Below are 25777 nucleotides of genomic sequence, written 5' to 3' on the forward strand. Positions count from 1 at the left end.
GTCTATGCAGGTGGTGCTACAGCTGCTTATTACCAGCCGTGATTTCCAGCAGCCACTTGCCCCACTGCACTGCCAGTTGTATCTGTGGCTGCATGGTTATCTGGTGCTGCATGTCTTTCCCCTTGATTATACCCTGTGTTGATCCGCAGAGTCTGTGGTAATTACCTCCTCCTCCCAACCTCCTTGCTCACCCCTACCTATAATTAAGGAACAACATGGCAGATGGGGCATGGAGTTGACAAGCTGAGAGTGGAGTTGCTGCTGCAGAAGGGGGCATGCACCCAGCAGACTCTTCACAGCTCGTCACCATACTCTGGAGAATGTCTTCTCCAGTGGGTCTTTTCAGGGTCGTCCACTTGTGGCATTACAGGGGCTGTCTAACAAGCAAATACCCGTGACCAATGTCAGAAATCAGAACTGTTCTGGGATTATGTGTTTAAGACTTTGCAAATCCTCTTTTGAAGTATATCCTCTACCAAGAAATCCTTTAGGGATGGCAGTGGCTGCTCGTCCATCTCCTTCACAGCATTGTTTTTTGTGTGCTTGTGTGTGATTTTCTTTTTAATCCTTCAGAACACACATTTCAAACTTAACAGTCTCCATTATAAAACATATAAATGCGTATGGAAATGCACAAATTTGAGCTCTTAGAAAGTGCCTGTTGATCTTGTATGAAGGGAAAGAATCAGATGAGCTATTCAGTTTAGCCACATACACTTTTTCTCTTTCAGCACAACACTGAAATCTAATAATCTGTACCATTTTCTAAGTTTTACTAACTTTCATGTGCTTTTAAAAACCATGCGTGTTTCATGCCTTTTAATAGAAGACCTCAAATGTAAAACTTTGTCATTTGCAGCTAATTGTATAGTGCAGTTACTGATGGTGTTTAATTTATTATCGCAATGGGGTGGCTGGGAGGGACAGGATCTCCCCTCACAGGCAAAAGGTTGTGGTATTTATATCTCAATCAGATTGAGTTTTCCCAGTAAACAGTGGGAGGGGTTAAGAGTTGCAGGCATAAACTTCATTGGCTACTTCTTTTGTCCTGTCCAATGTCACTTCTGTGCTGCTTTTCACAGGGAAGGGCAGGTATGGTGAGGTGTGGAGGGGCAGCTGGCAAGGCGAGAATGTTGCTGTGAAGATCTTCTCTTCCCGGGATGAGAAGTCCTGGTTCAGGGAAACAGAATTGTACAACACGGTGATGCTGAGGCACGAAAATATTTTAGGTAAGTACAAGGATAACTCCCCTCATTAATTTTAGCTAGAAAGAACTAATTTGCCTGCCTTTGCCCACTCTGATTTGGTGTATGTGAATTTGCTAGTCTCTCCTGAAAAGTGATACAGGGATCTTGAGCATTTACATACTGTTTAATTTTTTTAACACCAATTTCTTGTTTAAATCTGCAGAGAAGCTAAGTTTGAAGGTTTTCTTGATGATGAAAAGAAAATTGTTATCATTCATTCCTTTTCTGCAGGTCGTAATTTAAACACCACACATTTGCCCCATATTGTTCACTTCCAGGCTCCATCAGTTGTTCTACTCATCCCACACCCTTTTTGAATATTTATTACTTGAATCAAACTAAGAAAGATCTTTGGACGATTTCCTAGATTTTCATAGCTCCCAGGGACATCGTAATTAAATGCACATTCCCTCAACCTAGGCATCGTTTTTAAAGCCCAGATTTACAGAGGGATTTAGCATACATTTTAATTTGGAAACTAAAAGCTTAAAAACATTTGTGAAATATGTGAAGAGCTCATTGAAATATGGCTATGGAAGTATAAAGGGTGAGAATATTCCTTGTGTCCCTTGGCTTTTGTGTTTTTGAAAAATTTTTGTAAATGTGTTTATATTAATAAATCTATGATGAATGCTGCCTGGAGTGGTTTTTGTTGGTGGGTATAAAGTTTGTATAGAGTCTGACCTGTATAAGATAGTGTTGGCCACTTCATGGCTATTGGATTAGGTTTGGCATATAGAAAGCTGTTGCCAGGATTTATTTCTATTCCTGCAGATTCCTGTCAATGATGGACAGCATGTGTAACAGTGGTCCTATTGCCTGTGGTGTTGTAGCTATGAAAACATTGTAGCACAACCCATGTCTCATTTTTTTGTGGTGATGCTGATGTAAACAAGCCTACTATGTTGCCAGTTTTATAAGAGTATAGTGCATGCTGTTATATGCAGTAGGTAATACTTGATAATGAGGATTTACTGTACTTTTACCATTATTTTAGTATACTTTTTCTATATTTATAAAAAGTTCACTGTAAAATAGTATTATGCAAGCAGCAACCTCATATTTCTTGCATTTACAGTGTCTTTTGATTGCATCATTTTCTTTTGTGCTTGATTTATTGTCATGTTTTCCTATAAATTTAGTGTGGCCTGAGTGTGCAGTGTTTATAAAGTCCGCAGTAGTGCATAGCAGTGTTCTAGGTCATCACACTCACTGTCATTTCACTCATTCCCTGACTCACCCAGAGGAAATTTCAGTTCTGCAAGCTTCTTTTGTGGTAGGCACCCTATACAGGTGCCTACCTTTATCTTTTACACCCGTTTTTACACTACCTGTTCCGTGTTTGGCTGTGTTTAAATACACAAATACTGTTGTGTTACAGTTGGCCATAGTATTCAGTAGAGTAATGTGCCGTACAGGGTGGTGGCGTAGGAGCAAGAGGCTGTGCTGTGTAGCCTAGGTGTGGAGCCCTCCATGCCATCTAAGTGCATTCTGTGATGTTCGCACAAGAAAATTTCCTAATAAGACATTTCTCAGGATGCATCCCCATCATTAAGTGGTGTGTGGCTGTACTGCCAATTTAGTGTTAAACCCGAGTCAGGTTGTCTGCACATAATGGTCTGACAGTTGTCCAAAAGCTTTGCTTCCACAGTGTGGTGGTATGTTCTGTCCCTGCTGTGGATTATTTTCCCTTCCTCTTGCCCTTGGGCCCTAGCCATCACCTAATCCTCCTCACTTGGATTGTCGCTCTTGATCTCCCCTTTCTAGTCCATCTCTCTGCAATGTTATGTTCCATTGGGGAGCCGAGATACTTGTGCTCAAATTGTCTTTTGGGCTGTCACATTGCTTGCAACAATTGTGACTTCTGGGCCTGGCATGCTAGACTTCCTATTTTGGGGTCCAAGGAGTCTCTGAAGCATCCTGTACAAATATACCCACATGCAACCGCTGCTGATATTTGCTCTTCCTTGGGATTGCCACGAACATCCATGTATCTGTACTTTTGTTCATATTGTTCTTGATTATCTACTATACCTGTCCCACCCTCCAGCCCAGCCACCCTTTCTTTCATTCAAACATCCCAGTTCCCTTTCAGTCTCTCCCAAGAGAGTTAACTGTGCTTTCCTGCACTCCCCACTCTGTACCTCTGCTGTTACTCTTATCACACAGTGCCTTGTGTTGCAGCTGGATGCCTGTGTGTAACAACAATAACGATGGCAATGTCAACAATAATGACTAGTTACCATGCAGTAAGCAGTGATTTAGGTGCATTTTCTCATTTACTCTTCATCGTAGCCATAAGAGGGTAGGTACGCTTGTTTTCCAGTCTGAACTGCTAAGGTAAGTGAGGTACATAGAGGTACATCACCCAGCAGATTGAATAATAGGGCTGAGAATCACACTGGGCCATCTCACTCTTAACAGCAGTTCTGTACCCTACACTGTAGCTGGCTAGATGTTCATGTACAGTAGTAGTAGACTTGCTTCTTAGTTGCTCCAAGTCAGGGTACAAGGTGAAAATTCATCAGCAGTCAGAATTACCCTTCAGTGTCCCAGTTTTTCCTCTGAAACTGGAACAGATTGAAGTTATGTAACAGATAAAGCATTGGCTGTATTAGAAGCTGTGAGGTCCAAGAAGCACTTGAGCTTTAAATGTTAGAATTACCCTTATGGGCAGATGCACATATGCTAAGAAGCATGGGGGTCTGAGACTCACTGAGGGAAGTGCATATTCGGGCATTCCTCTCATTCTCATGGGTTCACAGGCTCATTGAGCAAAGTGCTTTGGGTATCATTGTGCCATGAAAATAGTTTCTTTATCCATGCACTTAACTTAAATGACCTGTGATACCACTCCATTGTACAGTGCAAGGAGGACAGGAATTATTTTCATTGTTTTTGCTTTCATGTTCAGTACTGAGGACAGCACAGTACACATGGTAGGTGCTCAGTAAATATTTATTAGATTGGATTGAACCACAAGGGCAATTTGAAATTCACTTTGCAATATGATTCATGTGAGAGAAGTTAGGTTTCCTTAGTGTGATCACAGAGGGCAAAACATTGTCTGTTTCTTATTGCCCGTGATCCACAGAAATTCTGAATTCATGAGCTGTTTCTCCCCTCATCATAACTACAGCCAGTGGATTGATTATACTGTGTAGTCTTCTTAATTGAGAAAGCTTGTAGGAACACACAATGTTTTTTGTTAAACTTCTCGCCCTACTTTACCAGTTTTCTGGAAGGAGAGACTTTTAAGACTTTCTGTGATCATTTTCTTCTCCATTAAAAGAACATATTGTGTTTTGAATATTAGATCATGATCCTCTCACCCTTGAGTATTGCTAATTCTAGCCACCATAATACATAACTAAATTGTACACACAAATACATAAACACATAAACACATATAAACATGTATGTGTATAGAACTCTGGGCCCTCATTGTTCATCCTTCTAAATAAGCTTATAAAACTGCCCTTCAGATGGACTAGTTTGGACTTCAGCCCTTTCTTTTGCTGTGCCTGGTGTAGAGCCAACGGATAAGTGAGTAACAGGAGGCTCTGTTGTGTCGGGGCAGAAAGAGTGGTCTGGAAATTTGGGAAATGGTGTCTCCTCTCACACTGTGTGACTCTGGGCCAAAGTTGTGTTTCTGCACATTCTTTTCTCCATTGCTAAAATCAAAGACATTGAGGATTTTACTCCAAAGTCTTATCTTACACTCTTTAAAAAATTGTCAAGTGTACGTAACATGAAATATACATTTTAACCATATTCAATGTACAGCTCAGTATAACAAAGGGGACAGTCACCTACAAAGGAGTTCCCATCAGACTGTCAGCTGATTTCTCAAAAGAAACCTTGCAGGCAAGAAGGGGCTGGAAAGAAGTATTCCAAGTCATGAAAGGCAAGGAATTACATCCAAGATTGCTCTATCCAGCAAAGCTTTCATTTAGAATAGGACAGATAAAGAGCTTCTCAGATAAGGTCAAGTTAAAGGAGTTCATCATCACCAAGCCCTGATTATATGAAATTTATTTTTCGGAAGAGATTTTTAATCTTTAATAGAGAAGACATTATAAACAAGGACAGTGGCAGCTTGGTCATGCTCATGCCCATTATTTTAAAAGAAAAGTTTGCATTAGAAGTACTATAAAGTAAATTTGGAGAAGGGACTTATCTAAGAAAAAGAAGATAAAAAATACGAACAGTAAAAAGACAGCAAACTCACCGTTATTAATAACCACACTTAAAAGCAAACTAAGCAAACAACTAGAACAGGAACAGAACCACAGAAATGCAGATCACATGGAGGGTTAGCAATAGAGGAGTGGGAGGAGGAGAGAGGGGGAAAAGGTACAGAGAATAAGTAGCATAGATGGTAGGGAGAAAATAGACAAGGGGAGGGCAAGAATAGTATGGGAAATGTAGAAGCTAAAGAACTTATGACACACGGATATGAACTACATGGGGGGAATGTGGGTGGGAGGGGTGTGCAGGGTGGAGGGGAGGGAAGGGGGAAATGGGACATCTGTAATAGCATAATCAAAAAATATATTAACAAAATTGTCAAGTGTACATAAAATGAAATTTACATTTTAACTATATTCAGTGTACAGCTCAGTATAACGAAGTATGTTCACATCTGTAACCAATCACCACCCTCCATCTCCAGAACCCTCTCATACTCTTAAAAGGCACTGCCCAACATTGTAATCAATCAGTTTATGGAGATCAATGGAAAGTAAAGGAAACTACCCACAAGAGAGATAAAGTTACAAAATGGTTGTGGTTTTAATTAAACTCCAGGCTGTTTAAAATATTATAATAACCAGCTGTCCTGGAATACTACATGTTAGGTATCGTATGAAATATTTTGTATCTAATAACTCTTCTATTGTCACAATAACCCTTTATAAAATATATGCTGATGTCCTTGTCCTATAAATGAGGACACCAAGATGGAGATTTTATGTGACCTGTGCAAGATCACGCAGCTGGGGAATTGTGGAGATGGCGTGGGAACCCAGTAGTTCAACTCTGGAGCCAACACTCAACCACCATGCCACACTGTGTTGGGCCGCAGTCCCTAGCTGGCAGAGCTGCGCAGCGCCTGCTTCCTGGGAGAGTCGCCAGTCAGAGGCTCCCAAGGGACATGGATTACTGCACTTAAGATTTGGGGGGTTTTTGTTTAGCTTTTGAGGAGCTTGGGAAGATGACTGGCTGTTTAATAAGAGGCTTTTCTCCTATTCACTTTCTCTTCCTGTTCTGAACACACCCAGTGGCTGTGCCAGAGTTCCAACTTATAGGCATCTGTTCAACCTCCACAAACAGTAGAGCTCCTTGACTTACAGTGCAAATATCTTATAACAAATGTTCTAGCATTTTGCAGAAAATGTAATAATATGATTCACACCTGAAAAATAGTTTTATAAAAAATCTTGCTTATTTAAAGGTTATTTTCCTGAAGTTATAGAGCAGTGATTGTCAACTTTTTTCATCATGGCACATATAAACTAATTACTAAAATTCTGCAGCATACCAAAGCATATATATTTTGTCAGTCTGACCAAAAATAGGTGTAATTTTGATGGTTTTACAGAGCCAATAATAATAATAGTAATTACTTACCCTTTTTGCTCCAATGTGACTTTAAAAAAATCAGGTGCCTATACTTGTATACAAGGATGTCTAGTACCAAGAATTAACCAATCAGATGCAACCTTATTATACGATGGGGCCAATAAGATGCAACTCTATTATATGACCTATATAATTACGATTTAAGATGGCATTTACACCAGATGCCTATTGTTGTGTTGGGTGTTGTTATTTTTTTTATTTGACAATCTAAAGGAAAAGAGGTCAGTGTTCCTGACTAAATAGTCAGGTATCTCATGTTTTAAAAATTCTTGCAGAAGCCCTGGCCAGTGTGGTTGAGTTAGTTAGAGGATCCTCCTGTAAACCAAAAGGCTGTGGGTTTGATTCCTGGTCTGTGTGGTTAAGTTGGTTAGAGGATCCTCCTGTAAACCAAAAGGCTGTGGGTTTGATTCCTAGTCAGTGTACATGCCTAGGTTGTGGGTTTGATTCCTACCCTCGGTGCATGTAGGGGACGGGCAACCAATCAACATTTCTCTTGCTGTCTCTTTTGCGTATACTCTCTTTCTCCTTTGTGTGCTTTCTCTCTCTCCCTTTCTGTCTCTTTGGAATCAATAAATATATCCTCAAGTGAGGATTAAAAAATTGTTATAACTATTAAATAAATGAATAAATAAATAAACAAATAAATAAAATTCTTGCAGCACACAGGTTGAAAATTGCTGGTCTAGCCCATAATTAATGAAACAGACAAATCCTTTTTTAAGACCTAGAGGGTTTAGGGAAGGTGAGAGAATAAAAATTTGTTATTTATTTTTTTAATCAAAGGTTGTACTCTCTCTGGCAGAGAATTCAGTAGAGGCTATATAAGTATACAGCAGTAATTTAATTTCTTTTGAGTGATGCTTTTATATTTTGGGGTATTTAGTTTTGAGAAAGTCATTAAAGATTAATATTTGATTTAAAATGGCCAAGCAGGAACATTTCCTTGAGTAAGAACTATTAATGTTTACACATTTTGATTCACATTATGGCCAGCTAAGGGCTTTGGGAGAAACTGCTTTGTGGAGACAAAGACAGACTAGAGAGTGAGAGACTAAGTCTGGCTTGGGGAACTGTCCCAGAGGAAGAGGGAGAAAGGCGTAGGCAATCGAAGTGTAGAAATGTTCCTCAGTTCACTTTACAGATGTTTCAGGGATACAAATGTCAATTTGTCTTTCTCTGAGTAGAAGTCAGCCTGTTTGGGGCTAAGAGTATGTGTTCTAGGGTCAGACTGCCAGGGACCATTACTGACCTTAATGTCAGGGACGTAATCTACGTACTTCATGCATGAAGGATTGCATGTGAAGTGCTTGGTGCATTGTTTGCACTCAGTACTTATTACATATAATATACATTAAAAGCACAAAAGTACTTTTCTAGCACTATTCTTCCTCTATGGTAATATATGGAAGAATATTGTTATATAATATATAGAGAAAAGTAAAGCTAGCAAAGTGCTTCTACAGCAAAAAGGACAAGCATGCATATCTCATTGTATTCCATAGGTTAGGAAGTGCCTCTAATTCTGTAGTTCCTTCAGTTTGCTCAGAAGTTCCCAAAAAATATCTGGAAAAATTTCTCCCTACCTCTTTATCTATATCTGTCGATATTTTACTTCCCTTCAAGACCAGTTGTCACGTCGTGATCAAAGCCTATTATAACATCTGGTACAATATCTATCTGCCCTTTGCAGATATATATTACAGTACTTTTCATATTATGTTATCATTTTTTTCTTTGTATGTGTGTCTTCTTTTCTAGCTGACAAACACCGTCGTCTTGGTTTTCCTGTGTGACTGACAAAGAGCATCATAGATGCTTGTTGTATTTCATTAGTTCCTTTTTTTATTTGATTAATCTGTCAATCATTTAACATCAACTGACCTTTTTATTTTACAATTGAGCAGAGAGACCCCAAAGAGCCTAAATGAGCTGTTGATATTACAGAGTAAATCACAGGCAGAGTCAGGACTAGAACATGGACGTTTAGGTTCCAGGGTTCTTTTCTTTTTGAGTAGTCGATGAAGGATCTGTGCTGGGAATATCAGTGTAATGAAGGGTTTGGCACTATCGTTATGGGTAAGCACAAAAATATTATTCCTATTTGAATCTTAATGTCATGTAAAAGGTTTTTTAAAAAGATATTTTACCATGGAAATGAACATGAAATTCTCCTATTCAGTAGCAGTACCCTTTTAAGGAATAGATACTATTGTTTTTCTTTGTTGATGCTTTTGTAAACCTTTCATGGCAGTCAGTTAGTTTAATTATTTTTTTGTTACAGAGGATGCCTACTGCATGGGTCACTATTTCTGGGTAGTGAAAGTTTTGTGGAATTATCACATGTCTTTTAATTATGTTCTTGCTCTCTCCAGGTTTCATTGCTTCAGACATGACGTCAAGACACTCCAGTACCCAGCTGTGGTTAATCACACATTATCATGAAATGGGATCGTTGTACGACTACCTTCAGCTTACTACGCTGGATACAGTTAGCTGCCTGCGAATAGTGCTGTCCATAGCTAGTGGTCTTGCACATTTGCACATAGAGATATTTGGGACCCAAGGGAAACCAGCCATTGCTCACCGAGATTTAAAAAGCAAAAATATCCTGGTTAAGAAGAATGGACAGTGTTGCATAGCAGATTTGGGTAAATTTTTACAAATATTTTTTAATTACTGTTTTTACTTCGTTGTATTACTTTGTTAACAAGGTTGCCTCCTTTCCCTCCCAACAGTGTTGCTGTGAAATATTTCAAGCATGCAGACAAAATGCAAGAACTCCACAGTGAACAACTGTGTCCTAATAGCCCAGATTCTCCCATTAATATTTTATTGTTCTTAAGCTTTATCACATATCTATCCCCCATTCTTCTTAATCTTTGATACATTTCAATGTAAATTGCAGACAGAAGAGCTCTCCCCTCTGACAACTTCAGCATGTATACCACTATATCATTCACTAGAGTTCATTATTTGTTTTTTTTTCTTTATAGGTAAAATTTAAATTTCCTGGGAAATGCACAAATCTTAAGTATACATTCTCAGAGTTTGACAAATGCTGTAAAATCCAAATCTGTATTGAGACACAGCCTTTCCCATTATCCTAGACCATTGCTTCCTGCTCCATAGCCCATCGGTGCCAGCCCACCCTCAGAGGCGACCCTACTGTTGCATTCTGATTTCACAACCCTTTACACAAAGTAGACACACAAAAGGAGCATATTGAATGAGTTTGTCTTAAACATAGTTCTAAAGTTGTTAATCTGTAACCATAGCAAGGATTATCAATCGAGAAAGGGGGAAAAATCCCCAAACTAATTTACCATTTGCCTTGCTAGGATATGTCATTCTTATGGTGTTAAAGGGTAACCCTCAGTATAGCCTGAATTGCATTATAAACACAATTATTTTTATTTATAGTGACATTGTATGTAAAGCCATATTCATCCTAGGCCCATGAAATACTGGCTGAATAATTATGTTAATGAGAACTGAGTTGTCATATTGGTTATTCATTTCAGTGGAATATAGACACTCCTCACTCTACTTGATTAAAAATGGTTTCTAGCCATATCATTGTAGTTATTGTTAGACTGGTAAAGGCATAGACAGTATTATATAAATGACAAAATTATTTTTGTTTATTCTTAAACACAAGGCATTTGAAATGGCAGGAAAATTGATGTCTTTTGAATCCCTTTAAAGTCTTTTCTTTCATGATGAGAAATCATTTTATAATGTTTTCCAAGTATGAAAAGAAAACTCTTTAGGCTAGCACCGAAAGGTGCGGCCCTAATGGTCTCTGTGGGCAGTTTTAATTGTGGTGTAGAAGACGTTTATAGTTGGGCCATGGCTTTGAAACCAGGGTAACCTGGGTTTCCTCATTATTCACTCTGTATTTCTCTGCAGGTGTTTTTCATCCATCTGTCTACATGCCCTAAGAGCTGGCCTGCTTACACTCCATGCAGAGGTGGGCGGCTTAGCAAGGGGGACCCCAGTGTTTGATGCTGTGCACTGTACGCGGAAACTTGCATAACAGTGTGCCTATGTACTGTTCAAGTACTAAATCAGTTATGTCTACCTCACAGGGCTCTGATGAGATTCAGAAATTATTATAAACGCTTGGGAAATAATAAGTATTTAAATGGTAGCTGTTGTTACATTTCAGTGAAGTAGGGAAGATGGACAAGTTGACATTGGTTTATGAGACCTGATGGGGAGGCAGTGCAAGGAGTTTTGCAGTAAGTTTACTTAGTTAATTCTTCATCTGATTCCTTTGGGTGGATCCATGCAGAACCCTGTGCGAAGGGGCCATCGTGCAGGGGAGTAGATCCACAGTACGGGACATAGCGCCCGTAAGACCACCCTTTGTATATAATTTTTACTTCATACCCAGAAATTAAGGGTTGCTTGTTAGAAATCATGCTCTACTAATACTGCAAAATACCAGTATTCTAGTACAAATACTAATTTTCTATTTATTTTTCTAACTATTGTGAAAATATCTGAAAGTATAGAAAGTTTGAAAGGAAAGTATAATCACCATTCATATCCATAACATCGAGATTTGACAACTGTTTACAATTTTGCCATATTTTGTTTATCTCTGTGACTGTGTACATATTTGCTAATTGATTTAAGAGTAAGTTGCAGACATCACATCATTGCTCCCAGTACTTCAGAATGCATTCCCCAAATACTTTAAAGTATATCTCTTGCATGGTCACAATATATATCACACCTAAAAGTTAATGATAGTTCTTTAATATCATTTAATATTCATTTTCATATTTTTCCAGTTTTTTCAAACAAGAAGTTCAGCCATGGTTCACACACTGATTTGCTTTGTCTTTTTAATTTAGTTTAATAATTATCACTGGATAACAAATCACCTCTAAAACTTAGCTGCTTAAAGCAATATAGTCAGTCAGTTTCTCACTCAGTCCCACGAGGGAAGACTCGGAATAACTTAGCTCCAGGGTTCTGGCTCAGGGTCTCACGGGGGTAATGGTCAAGCTGTCTGTCGGGGCTGCAGGCATCCAAGGACTGGGTCGGGGCTGGAGGAACATCTGAGGCAGCTCGCTCCAGGGCTGTGATGGGAGGTCTCAGTTCCCTGCCGTGTGGATCTCCCCACAGGGCTGCTTTAGTGTTCTTGTAACCTGGTGAGTGAACCGCGAGAGAATTGGGGAGCCATTATGCTTTGTATGTCCTAATTTTGAAGATATACACACATTTCTGCCATATTCTGCTTGATAGTCCAGCCCACACTCAAGGTGTGGGGAATTGAGCTTCACCTCTTGATGGGAGAAGTTTCAAAAAATCCGTGGACTTATTTTTAAATCAACACAGCTATTATCTCCATGCTCTATTTAAATTGCACTTTTTCGGTATCCTATTATTTTGACTCTTTGGTACTGGAAATGGTGGAGGGCATGGGTGATTTGGGAAATGTTCACAGTGGCCATAGAATTTTGGGGTTGATGAAAAAATAAAGGAAAGGGAACGAGTCTGATTTAGTCTAATGCAGTTGCCAGTATCTTTGCTAATTATTGAGGCTGAGGTAACGCGTGCGCTGTTCTCCCTGGCATTACATAGTGTGATTATCTCACACATGCAGCGCCATGGACTGGGAGAAGCATTCTCCATAGATGGCTTGAGGGATCCCCAAAGGATCATTGGGTTGTAAAGGTTTACAGGGGCTGCTTGTTCCATGTTGGCATTTTTTATTATTTTGAGTGTCACAAGAATCATTTTCAGTTGGTCTGCATGTGTATCAAAAAGTAATTCCCTTTGCAAATCTAATGCCCTGGTCTGGGAGGAGTGCCAAGTCTCTCTAATTGACTGTGGACTTCTGAAATGGGTCGTGGAATTCTGAAATGGGTCAAAACCATTTAACATGAATGTTGTGCTTTGAACTGAAGTCCAGCTTAGTGTTCTCTCCATGTGACTGTAGAGAAAGGTCCATGGGTTTGGTCAGTGTTACTGTTCAGGTGCACAGTTCACTCTCTAGGGATGGAGCGGCCCTTTCTGTAGTGGTAAATTACCTCAAAGTCTGTCTTGCAGTGTTTAAAATTTGTGTGTGTAGACTAGTGGGAGCTGTGGTGGAGCTTGAGAGTGTAATCTGCTTCTTGTTAAGCCAGTTTGAGGCTCCCATTGAAGATGTGAGCCTGTTTTTCTCTGGGCTTCAAACACCAGCCACATCTTGGTTTGGTGTATTAGTTCATTATTACCTAGAACTTTGTGTCTCAGACACTCATATATATTTGTTCACCCAATCGCCTCAGAATGTTTCTGACAACAGTCCATTTTCCTGCCCTCACAGAAGCCATCACAATGGGCATTCCGGAGATTACTTTGAGTGTAATGCAGCAGTGAACTGGGCATCACTTGGGGTTGGTTTACAATTCTTCAGCAACTCTCTCTGAGAAGGGAAGTGAGCTGATTATCACTGTTGTCCTCTCCCTTTTAGGCTTGGCAGTCATGCATTCCCAGAGCACCAATCAGCTCGACGTGGGGAACAACCCTCGTGTGGGTACCAAACGCTACATGGCCCCTGAAGTTCTAGATGAAACCATCCAAGTGGATTGTTTTGATTCTTACAAGAGAGTCGATATTTGGGCTTTTGGACTTGTCTTGTGGGAAGTGGCCAGGCGGATGGTGAGCAACGGTAGGTACCTGATCTAACATAATACAATATTGTCCTTGTTTGAGTCCTGTTTATTCTGGTACACTTAGAAGGGCAAAAGGACTATTTAAGTCCGCATTGTTCCTTGACTCTTACCTGTCAAGCTGTCGGCACTTATATTTAACTTATGACTGGTAGGTGAAATGCAATGGCATTGTATTTTCACTGTATAAGAGGAAATGATGGTTTGAAAAAATAATATTTCTGATTTCAATATCCCTGGTTATATTTTGCTTGCTTGTTTGTTTTGTTGATTAGGTTCCACTTATGGGTGAGATCATTTGGTATTTGTCTTTCACCACCTGGCTTAAGAACAAAAAAGGAGGTGGGAGGGGATAATGGGGGGAAAAGGGGAGGGTTTTCAGGAATATGTATAAAGGACATATGGACAAGACCAAAGAGGGGCAGGATCAAGGGTGGGAAGTGAGGATGGTGGGGTGGGGGGCGGGGGTGTGGTGGTGGGGAAATGGAGAGAACTGTACTTGAACAACAATTAAAAGGTGGAAAGAAAGAAATGTAAGACCTTAAATAATATTTTCCACATGGTCTTATAAACAATGTCTTAATTAAACAAAATACAGAGATACTTGGAAACCATTTCCAGAATCTAACAAATAATATTTTCCTCAGTTAAGTAAACTTACCATGGTAGTCATTCCCAGTACAGTATTTGTAAGTCACGTCATTACATTGTACACCTTAAACTTGTACAGTGCTGCATGTTGATTACATCTCAGTAAACTCACAAAAAAGAAAGAGTATTTCTGGAAGAGACTAGTTATTTCTTGTTTTGTTTTTTTGATTGGTCCATATATCCTTTCTCTTCCCTCCCTTTCCTTCCTTCCTTCCTTCACCTATTCTGCCTTTTCTTTCCATGTTCCCATGTTCTTTGCTCTTCTCACAAGTGAGGTTAACATGAGAATGTTCAAGTAAATTTAAGGGCGATTCTGCTGTTTTAAATAGTTTTACTTAAGTATAGATTATTGAGAAATGGCTCAGGTTGTACATTTAGAATTCACTCTTTTGTAAGAAACAGGCTGAAGTTTAACAGGCTATAAGTGAAGTTTAAATACAGGAAACCCTGAATAGGTGGCTTATGCTGCTACTCTTGTAAGTTAAGTCTTGCAAAGTTGTCTCGCTTTGGCAGTTAGGGAAGCAAATGTCAGTCATTTTTACTTGAGTCCCCTACAATAAGCTCTTAACTCTTGTCTTTCATGTATCCAAATCAGTCACAAATACATTGTTGAACTTCACTTCAAGTATATTGTGTGCTCTGAAAGCACTAAGTTACTCTCAAATTGCACATGCCCTGTCTACCCACAAAGTGGGTGTTATAGCAGAAATTTTTTACGTTGACTAAGTCGGCCTCTTCACAACTGGAAATACCTTCATGATTGGAAATCTCATTTCACAGAGGATGTGTCTGAAATTGTTCCAGGAAAACAGAAGGCGGTGCCATACATTGATGTTAATATTTCTTTCCAAAAGATACTTCACCCTCCTGTGACCCATTGGAACCTCGGATTTGAAGTGTGAGAGAAATAATGCGTGGTGTTTGTGACATCTCTGCGCTTCACCCCCATCCACTGATCTTATAAGGATTGAGATTCTTGGGGCAGTCATAATGTTCACGAATACACAGGCGGAGAACAGGGGGTTCTGAGAGGGAAGCGGGTCAGGGTAACTTAATAGAGTTTTAGTGTGCAATATTAAGATTGGCATGTCTTCATGTAGCGTTTTTTTTTTTTTTTTCCTGGCAGCAGAGTATTTGCTTCTAACAAACTCTCTAAAGATCTCAAAGCTAGTGTTTCCGATTAAACATAAACATATGTGCATTGTAACCAGACAGCTCTTTTAAAGAACTTTTTTTTAATGGAGTCGTGGACATTTTTCTTGGTAATTATTTCTCAATCATTGGGAGCTACTGACTTGCATTTTGTGCCATTCGAGTGCCTTGAGAATTGTTTGCAACAGTGAGACTGTTTTGCTGATTTATAAGGTTCTGAACTTTGCCTGAAATTGCACATCGACTTTGTTTCCCCACCCCACTCCCCCAAGAATTCCTGAGCTGCTTGGAACTGAAAACCTCATTCTATTTAGTTCATCTTGACAGACATCTTAGAGAAGGATCAGTGTCCTAGTAAACCATGTGATGGGGAGCCTGCCCCAAACTAAGAGAAAGCTAATATTGCAGGGCTGGGGTGGTAGCAGTCCAGCTGCGGGTGCGCTGGAGCGGTGCCAAGCAAGCCTGTGCGATGAAGGCCTGCTTGGCAGAAACTTGGGATTTGGGCTGTGCAAGAACTCATGTTGCAAACTAGGTTCCTGTGTCAGAGGCATAAATGCAAATGGCTCTGAAAGATCAGCTGTGATTAATGTTCGGTGTGAAATTAAGAGTCGTCAGTTTAAAGTGTAGCTCAGCAAATGGTAGTTTGCTTGATCTATCCTGTGTTTCATGTGATTTTTTTAAAAAAATGATGAAGGGTAGAAGAGAATACTTCAGTTGTTTTTTGAAGCTTAATTGATCTGTCCCTTAATGTTATCATTTAAATTATTTTCTGGTCCCTAAAATTTTGTGGATTAAGCTTCTGTTCTGTGGTGGGATTTGATTTTTAGGGGCGCTAAGGGTGTTCTGTGTCTCATTTGAAATCAGCTGCTCTCCCTTGGCCATGACTTTGATATTTTCCTTCTGTTTTCTCAAGTCCCTCTTCTCCATAAGTGTTCCTGTGCTCACATACACACGTGCACACACACACATACAGAAAATATTTAACCCTAAGCTTTTAAGTGTTCCATGCTGTTTGCAAACTTATTTTATTAACATTAACATCTTAGTTATTACTACCCCAGAATAGAAAGAAATAAGTAGAGTAGGAAAAAGGGGAAACTTTGCCCTTACATCCAACATTCATGTTTCTTTTCATTTCCTTATGCACATGTTTTTGACCTAGTTGTAATAGTACAGGTACAATTCTGAGTCATCTTTTCCGTTTGTGTGCTTTTTCAATGTTGTTAAGTCGTCTGTTTACTTTTAAATGATATTAACCATTTCCATCTTGTTAGACATCCTGTTTCCTCCATTTGCGGCCTTTATAGTAAACATCTTTGTTCATATAACTTCTTCATTTGTGAAATTAATTCTTAATTGAAAAAAAGTAGCTTTAATAGGTTAGAGCATATTGGTGTGTTTATGGCCTGACACGCATTGCCCAATTGCTGTCCCTGAGAGCTGTACTAATTCCCAATGTCCTACTTGCCCCAGAGTTTGATGTATGTGGTTTGCTTTTTTGCCAGCTTTAGGAACTGTCATTAAGAATATATATTTTGGAAATTATTGCATGTAAAATAGACTTCATGGAAACATATGAATATCTTCAGAAGGTCATGATAATTGTGTGTCATTTAAGTTCTTGAGTCCATTATAAAAATTGATGACCAAGCCCTGGCTGGCGTAGTTCAGTGGATTGAGCGCGGGCTGGGAACCAAAGTGTCCCAGGTTCGATTCCCAGCCAGGGTACATTCCTGGGTTGCAGGCCATAACCCCCAGCAACCACACATTGATGTTTCTCTCTCTCTCTCTCTCTCTCTCTCTCTCTCCCCTCCCTAAAAATAAAATAAATAAATAAAATCTTAAAAAAAAAAGAACTGATTGAAAAAAAAGATAACTTCTCAATCTTTAAAAAAAAAAAAAATAAAAATAAAATAAAAATTGATGACCAGATAGTGCTTCTGGAACAGTATGATCCTCTCAAGTGGCCCATGAATATAAAAATACGTTGCATTTTGTATTTATATTGGAATTTTACATCTATTTGCTACTCATAATAAACCTTATATGCTGTACTGGAAATAAGAATTAAGTCCAGTTCACATCTGAAAATTTCTCAATAGTGTTTTGTGGATTTGACATTCCATGTTTAGTTTGACACTGAATTTGGATTGATAGGAAGGAAGTGGTTTTCTCACCTTTACTGTGTGGGTTTTGTACATGAATTTAAGGCAGAGTTTGCTTGGCTCAGTGGTTCTTAAACTGGAGTGTGCATTGGAATCACCCAGAGCACTGAGTGCTCACCCACCCCTGGACCCCCAGAGCTTCTGATTCTGTAGGTCTAGGGCTGGGCCAAGAATGTCTGTTTCGGACAGGACCCCAGACGATGCTGATGGTGCTGTGTCAGGGACTGTACTTGGAGATCTCTTGTTGAAATACCGGGTCTGGCAGAAGTAAGGCCTGCTTGAGTGTGGTTGGTAGGCTAATAATATGGGTGTAATAATTTGAACATTTCACCTAAAATGTCATATGTGCTTGAGTGTGATATTGTTATGTTACAGAATTACATGCAGCCCTGGCTGGCGTGGCTCAGTGGATTGAGCGTGGGCTGCGAACCAAAGCATTCCAGGTTCAATTCCCAGTCAGGGCACATGCCTGGGTTACAGGCCACGGCCCCCAGCAACCGCACATTGATGTTTCTCTCTCTCTCTCTTTCTCTCTCCCTTCCCCCTCTAAAAATAAATAAATAAAATCTAAAAAAAAATTAACTTAAAAAAAAGAATTACATGCTTATGATTCTGTAAAAAAAGATTCTGTAATAAAAAACAGAGGTGGTGTTCATGCCAGACCCTGTAGAATTTGTTACATCAGTGTCACCCAGGCCAGGCAGTAAAGACTGCCTCAGGACGTCCACAGAGCCTGTCCAAGCAGAATGTCCGTGACTTGAGTCCTGATGCTTTAGGTGAAACTGCATTCTCTTTCAGGTTTCTGAGGGGTCGATTTCTCCCTTCAGAGTCTTAGGCGTTAGCCATTCTTTCTAGATCTTTGCTACTTCTCTTTTCCTCTTTTTATAGTTCTGCAGACACACCTGTTCCTGGGTACCTGAGTTCAGTCCAGTGTGAGAAGTAACTTTATGTGGGGAGTCCGTATATAAGTGGGAACATTGCAACTGTGGGCTTGTGCCATTTAGTTGTGGTCTGATCAGAAACATCTCCCAGTCCCTTCCAGCATCTTGACTTTAGTTCTTTCTTCGGAGCTTCCGTCTGAGGTATTAGACCTTGTTTGGATCTCTGTACATTGAAACTCCACAGTTCTGGTGCTCTGATGTTGTGGTCATCTGCTTTTGTATTTTAAAACTAAACAGAGTAATCTTTATTGTCCATCCTTAATGCATCTTTGCCAATAGCATAATCCAAGTAGCCTGAGCCTCTTACCTTTATGGGGCTCACATTCTACTGTATATTTTAACACAAAGTTTCACTGTGATTCAAATCTCATAAAACTTCTCATTTCTGTGACAGATACACTTCACTATTATCAATAACCCAGTTATTCTTAAAAGTGCCCAAAGAAAATTCAGTGCTAGGGTTCCATCAGAGTATGCAGCAGAACTCTTGAAAAGGCAATGTACCCAGATGGTACAGGCAAACACGTTTAAACAATAGGACACACATGTTCCTTCATTGTGCTTGGTTGCCGCACCGAGTGCAGTGTTTCCGTCTTTCCTTGCTGTGTTTCCCCTTAGGGCTGAAGCACCGCACGTGAACACCTGTGAGAGGGTGCTTTGGGCAGAGCTTCCCCTGGGCCACCAGAGGCAGGGAAATGTCACCATTCACAGGCTCTGAGATCACACCCTCTGATTAATAACATTCATAAGTTTCATCGTCCACAAAATATTGGTATATAATAGTATCCACTTCAAAGAGTTCTGATGATTAAATGAGATAACATATGTAAAGTACCCTGATGCGTGTCTGGCACGTGGTAAGTGCTTTGCAAGTGTTCCCCTGGGAACAAAGGAAGGATGGAGGTCACTCTTGTGCGAGCAGAGCTCAGCTGCCCTTTCCCCACCTCTCCTTGTGCGAATCCTTCACTCTGATATTACATTTGTTTCCTGCTTAGTGCCCACAGAGGGCTATGTGGATACACTCCTGTTTCACTGTTACTAGCTTTATTTTATGATGGCATCCAGTGTTAAAATGTGTCAAAAAGTATTTGTATCTTACAGAAAAATCTTTGCTTGGCTGAACTGTATCTATTATTGGGGTGGGGACTAGGAAATACTCATTAATAAGCTTGTGTTTGGCAATTTAGAAATTCTCAAAGCTTTGAAACCCAAAAACTTTTTTGTAACTTATTGGCAGAACACATGAACTGAATTCATTTAGCAGTTAGACTCGGCCTGGGTTGACAGGAGTCTCCTCAGTGCCTTTATCTCCTTTAGTGTTACTGTTCACGTATCGCACTGCAGAAATGTGTTTGGTTGTGGAGTATCCCTCCGACTCTGCTAGGGCATCACATAAAAAGTAGTGTGGGCCTCTTAATTAGGAAACCATTTCTACTTTGTAAAGTGTAAAAAGCCCAAAATTCTAAAAACACATCTAAACCTCAAGGGTTTGGATAGAGGATTCTGAACATGTAATCAATATTCACTTAACTAATACGTATTTAGTATCTATAATAGACTAGGTCCAGTGTCATGCTCTGGGAAGCAGTTAAGCGAAAAAAAGAAATACTCAATTTAAAGGTGTTCATATTTTAGTTGAATACATTACTATAAACTAATAATACAAGCCATTATGCTTGCAGTGTACAAGGATGTGACTGAGTTCAGGGAGGACAGTGAACCCTGCCCAGGGGCCTGGGGTTGTGGCAACAAGGTGAGAGAGTGTTCTTAGAAGAGAGAAAGCGTGACTGAGTCGTAAATGACAGGAACAGGAGCTACTCAGCTGGGCAAGCTTGGGAGCACATGTAGGTGGAAAGGAGAAATAAAGTCAGACAGTGGTGACCATTGAAGTTGTAAAGGTGTCGTATTGATGCAACTGTAAGTAATCCCTGTGGCCGAAGCCCAGGTGTGTGAGGCAAGACAGTGATGTGGAATGGTTGTTCCTGGGCATCGAGCACCAACCATTCCACGGGCGACACTGATGACACACATGTAGAGGAGGGACGCCATGAGCTTTTCACTCAGTTTCCTCCTGAAGACATACTGCTGGAGGCAGAGGCAGATGCGGGAAGGCAGGACTTGACGCAGGGAGACCCATAGGTCCCAGACGCAGCTGTCAGGGGGGTGGGACATGGGGACTGGTCTGAGTAAGGCCTGGGGAGGAATCCCAGGAAAGCCTTGTTTCTGGAGACTTGCATTTTGGAAAGACCTCTCTGGCGCGTCATGTTCTTTGAAGTACTATCTGGGGCATCCACCTGTAGCCTGGGGGCTGTGTGCACTGCAGGATGGCTATGAATGCGGCCCAATGCAAAATTGTAAATTTCCTTAAAACATGATGAAATTTTTCAGTGATTACGTGTCACAATGTATTTAATGTGTAGCCCAGAGACGCCAAAAGGTTGGACACCCTCAGCTCTTGTTTATCTGTGTATCAGCTCCCTGATGTGTATACTTTGAAGGTGTCGTCTCAGTCATAGCAGTGAGGTGTTTACTCAGAGCTGTGCGGCAAATTAATGGTAGGGACATTGTTCGGTAAAAATAGATTTGCCACAGAAAAGAGAAAACTTGCTATTAGACGTATACCCAGGAAAAAAATGATTGTATAAATCAGATACGCATACCAAAAGTTGTGGGGGAGTAGGCGATGAGTCACTTCTCTGCTTTCTTTCTCATGTCCCTTTGAGTCACACAGCAGCAGCTCTGCGTGGAGAAGCAGGGCCTGGCTTGCGTCCTCCCCGCCTGACCACCATTGACGAGCTCTTCCCCACATTCCTGTATCCTTTGTACCACTCGTTTGGCACCCAAAGTGCTTTGTATTGTTGGTCGCTTTTCCAGAATTCACACTGTCCTCTTTGCTGGCTTGCAATTTGGCAGCTGTTCATTGGGTGCTGTCTTTCAGAATGTAGAGATCGCTTTTTTTGCCTGGCTACCCAGTAGTTGTCTCTTTCTGGCAGAAACAAGGAACAGTTAATAGGAACATCCTGCTTTAAGAACACAAATCATTTCACAGTATGACCTTGACCTTCACCACCCAGGTGCACCTGGTTTCAGCCATGGAGGCTTCCCTCCATCTTTCCAACTATGAGGATGAGGATCATTTGTAGCTCCTTGTCTTTGCTCCGCTCCCCCCCCTTCCCTGCTCCTCCCCAAGCCCTGCTGCCCCAGGATGCCCCCTCTCCTTTGTGTTTTCTCTCCCACATTCTCTTCTCTGCCCTGAAACTCATTCTCTTTCTTTGTCCAAACCTTAGCTTCTGGAAAGATGACTTTAGCTATGGTGACACCCAGTTGGTATCTGGTACTTGATAAACCACAGAGGTGTTTTCCTGTCTGAGACCTGCTGAGTTCCCTGCCCCACCACTTCACCCTGCCCCTACCTAGGGTGTAATCTATTTTTTCTCATCCCCCTTTTCTATTCTCCTGCTCCTCATCACCCACATCACATCTTTTTCATTTTTGTATTCCTAGTGCCAGACACAATCTCTGGTGCACACAGTTTAAGGGATCAAAATGGTTATTGAGTAAATTTAGGAACCAACGAGTGAAAATAGAGTGAAGATTTCTAATCTAGCTCTGCCTTTCAAAACATAAATTAAGTAGTGAAATGAAAAAATTTTGAGATGTTAAAAGTAAGATTTCAGTTATCTAAAAAAGGGGTGGCCGGGCTTGTTCTCATCGCCCACTAGATGTGGAGTTCCCTGAAAACCAAGAACATGCCTTATACTTTCATCATCCTTAGTATTTAATATGGTGTCTCATACATAGTAGGTACAGAATGTGCTTTATGTGGATTGAAATAATTGCTTTCCTTCACCAGAGGGAATTTCAGGGGCTGCTGGAGTTTGATCCCAGGTTTCCTTTATGCTGGAGAAGCATGACCAGTGTCAGAGGGAATCAGTCAACAGTTGACTGACAGTTGAAGAGGGGTGACTGAGTCCCCAGTGTAATCAGTTAAATGGGCTTTCTTTTTAAACTTGACTCCTTTTGTTAAAACATGGGGCATTTAATATGGTTAAAACATGGTAAATATAAACATAAAGAAAACACCAGCTTTGTGTAGGAAAATTCATTATTGGGTATCACTAGATCTTGTATTTTAAAAATCTAGCCATGCTTTTTTCTTTTGCATTTATAGAAAAATCCAGCTAGCATTACTGTTCACTTTCACACAGTCCTTCCCAAGCCAGCCAGGCAAATGACCCCAAATACTAGCTATGATGCTAGAATTTAAAAAAAAATAATTAAACCAGGTTATGAAATATATTTTCTTTCAGAAAAATTGAAAGATGGGGAAGGATATATGTCTTATGTTTCCTATAAATGAATGTGGCCCCTGAAAATGTATACATTGTCTTGTGGGCCTATGTCCAGTTGTATTTTAGGTGGTGTCTATTAGTACTGAGAAAAATGAAAATGTTTTTGTTTGAACGCTTCCGGGGTTCCTTACAAAGATGTGCATAAGGTCTCTGGGAGGAGCCGTCCCCAGGCATCTTCTGTGAGCAGGGGTTTATGCCTCATATGGGCAGTTTATAATTTGCCAGGAAAGGTTTATAATCCATTGACCAAAATACATCATAAATGCAGTTATGCATTATGGAAAGGTTAATTAGACAATAGTATGAACTAGAAATTTATATAATTAGAATGCATTCCATTTTAAAAATAAACTTAGTTGGATCTGTGAAGTTTAAGGAAAGAACCTAGTAATTTTTTAACAGATGCTCCTAATCATGGCTAACCTTTGGTGTAAACAGTTTTTATTTACATGGGACATGTAAGAATGGATTCTCACTCTTACGTAATTTAATTTCTTTGACAACTGAGAAGGGAATTGAAGCTATTCAGGTGGTTTATTAGGAACTAGAGAACTTTAATTATAACTTTCCTCACAGCCTCCTGCTGTCTACCCCAACAACCGGCTCCTATTCACCCACATCACATCTTTTTGTCCTTTTGGGAAGGACTGTGTGAAAGTGAATAGTAATGCTAGCTGGGTTTTTCTATAAATGCAAAAGAAAAAAGCGTGGCTAGATTTTTAAAATATAAGATCTAGTGATACCCAACAATGAATTTTCCTACACAAAGCTGACGTTTTCCTTTATGTTTATATGTTGTTAGGTATTTAGGAACAGGAGAAAAGTTACATGGAGGAAGAGAGAAGGGTAGTGAATCAAATAGTCAATGTTGTTGAAACCTTTGATGATAGAAGGAAAGTAATAGATTTTCTTGGTTTCATCTGTATAAGAAGAAGAATCAAATTTTTTATTCCAAATGATGAAGTTTTTTAAGTTAAAAAATAGTTGGCATACTACATTGTATTAATATTGAGTGTACAACATAGTGATACAACATTTATGTACCTTTCTGTGTGTCCACCACAATATGTCTAGTAACGTATCTGTCACCGTGCAAAGTTACGATGATGTTACTGACTGTACTCCCTGTGCTGCACATTACTGCATCCCTGTAACTTACTTATGTTATAACGGGAAGTTTGTACCTCCTATTCTCCTTCACCTTTTTCCCTCCTCCACCCACCTATCTCCTCTCTAACAACCATCAGAGTGTTCTCTGTATCTGTGAGTCTTTCAGTTTTTTTCTTCAGATTCCAAATAAAAGCAAAATCATACAGTGTTTGCCTTTCTGTCTCTGGCTTATTTTACTTAGCATAATACCCTGTAGGTCAATCCATGCTGTTGCAAATGGTAAGATTTTATTCTTTTTGTTACTGAAAAATAATTCAATTGTGTGTGTGTATATATATGTATCTTCTGCATCCTGGATGCCTAGATTCCTTTCATATCTTGGCTGTTGTAAATAATACTGAAATGAATATAGGGGTGTGTGTGTTTTTTCAAGTAGTGTTTTGGATTTCTTTGAATAAATACCTAGAAGTGGAATTCCTGAGGCATATGGTAGTTCTTTTTCAAATTTTTTTTGGGACCTCTATACTGTTTTCCATAGTGGTTGCACCAGCTACAATGCTAAGTGTTCCCTTATCTCACCAACACTTGTTAGTGGTTGACTTTTTGATGATAGCCAACACTTGTGTGATCTGATAAGTGTAAGGTGCTATCTCATTGCAGTTTTGATTTGCATTTTCCTGATGATTAGTGATGTTGAGCATCTTATCATGTGTGTGTTGGCCATCTGTATGTCTTTGGAGAAATGTCTTCATGTCCTCTGCCCATTGTTAAATTGGATTGTTCAGTTTTTTGATGTTGAGTTGTATATGTGATTCTTATAGGCTGTATCATTTGCAAATATCTTCCACCTTTCAGTACGTTTCCTTTTTGCTTCGTTAATGTTTCTTTTGTGGTGTCACAAAGAGTGATGTCACAGAGTTTACTGCCTATGTTTTCTTGTAGGAGTTTTATTGTTTTGGGTCTTACATTTAAATCTTTAAACCATTTAGAGTTTATTTTTTGTGTGGTGTAAGAAAGTGATCTAGTTTTATTATACCGCATGTGTTTGTCCAGTTTTCCCGACACTATTTATTGAAGAGACTGTGTTTACCCCATTGTGTATTCTTGCCTTCTTTGTCGTAGATTAATTGACCATATAGGCATGGTTTTATTTCTGGGCTCTCTATTCTGTTCCATTGATCTATGCATGTGTCTGTTTTTGTGCCAGTACCATGCTGTTTCGATTACTATAGCCTTGTAGTATTTTTTTGGTATCAGGTAGTGTGGTACCTTCCACCTTGTTCTTCTTTCTCAATATTGCTTTGTCTGTTGAGGGTCTTGTTTTGGTTTCATATAAATTTTAGGATTGATTTTTCTAGTTCTGTGAAAAATGTCATTCATATTTTAATATGGATTGCACTGAATCTGTACATTGCTTTGGGTAGTGTGGACATTTTAACAATATTAATCCTTCCAATTAGTGAACACATATACTTCCATTTATTTGTGTCAGCTTCAATTTCTCCAGTGTCCTATAGCTTTCTAAGTATAGGTCTTTTACCTGTGTGGTTAAATTTATTTGTAGGTATTTTTATTCTTTTTGATGCAGTTGTAAATGAGATTGCTTTAATAGTTTCTCCTTCTGATAGTTCATTACTAATATACAGAAACAAGAGACTTCTGTACAGTTTTGTAAACTGCAACTTTATTGAATTCACTTATTCTAATTTTTTTTTAGTGCAGTCTTTAGCGTTTTCTATATATAGCATTATGTCACCTGCAAATAGTAACAGCTTTGCTTCTTTTCCAGTTTGGCTTCTTTTGTTTCTTCTCCTTGTGTGACTCCTGTGCCTAGGACTTCCAGTACCA

The 25777-nt window shown here is 39.6% G+C and overlaps 1 protein-coding gene across 5 annotated transcripts in view; it reads left to right on the plus strand.

Annotated features, from left to right (window-relative positions):
- The window catches only part of ACVR1 (activin A receptor type 1), a 137296-nt gene that overhangs the window by 100675 nt on the left and 10844 nt on the right, over nucleotides 1–25777 (plus strand). For all 5 annotated transcript variants that reach the window (XM_036023449.1, XM_036023451.1, XM_028508916.2 and 2 more), the window contains 3 exons: nucleotides 1083–1229; nucleotides 9263–9538; nucleotides 13360–13557. In XM_036023449.1, the coding sequence (XP_035879342.1) occupies nucleotides 1083–1229; nucleotides 9263–9538; nucleotides 13360–13557 (621 nt within the window). The remainder of the gene's footprint in view (nucleotides 1–1082; nucleotides 1230–9262; nucleotides 9539–13359; nucleotides 13558–25777) is intronic.

The sequence above is a fragment of the Phyllostomus discolor genome, chromosome 4 (assembly GCF_004126475.2).
Source record: "Phyllostomus discolor isolate MPI-MPIP mPhyDis1 chromosome 4, mPhyDis1.pri.v3, whole genome shotgun sequence".
NCBI lineage: Eukaryota > Metazoa > Chordata > Mammalia > Chiroptera > Phyllostomidae > Phyllostomus > Phyllostomus discolor.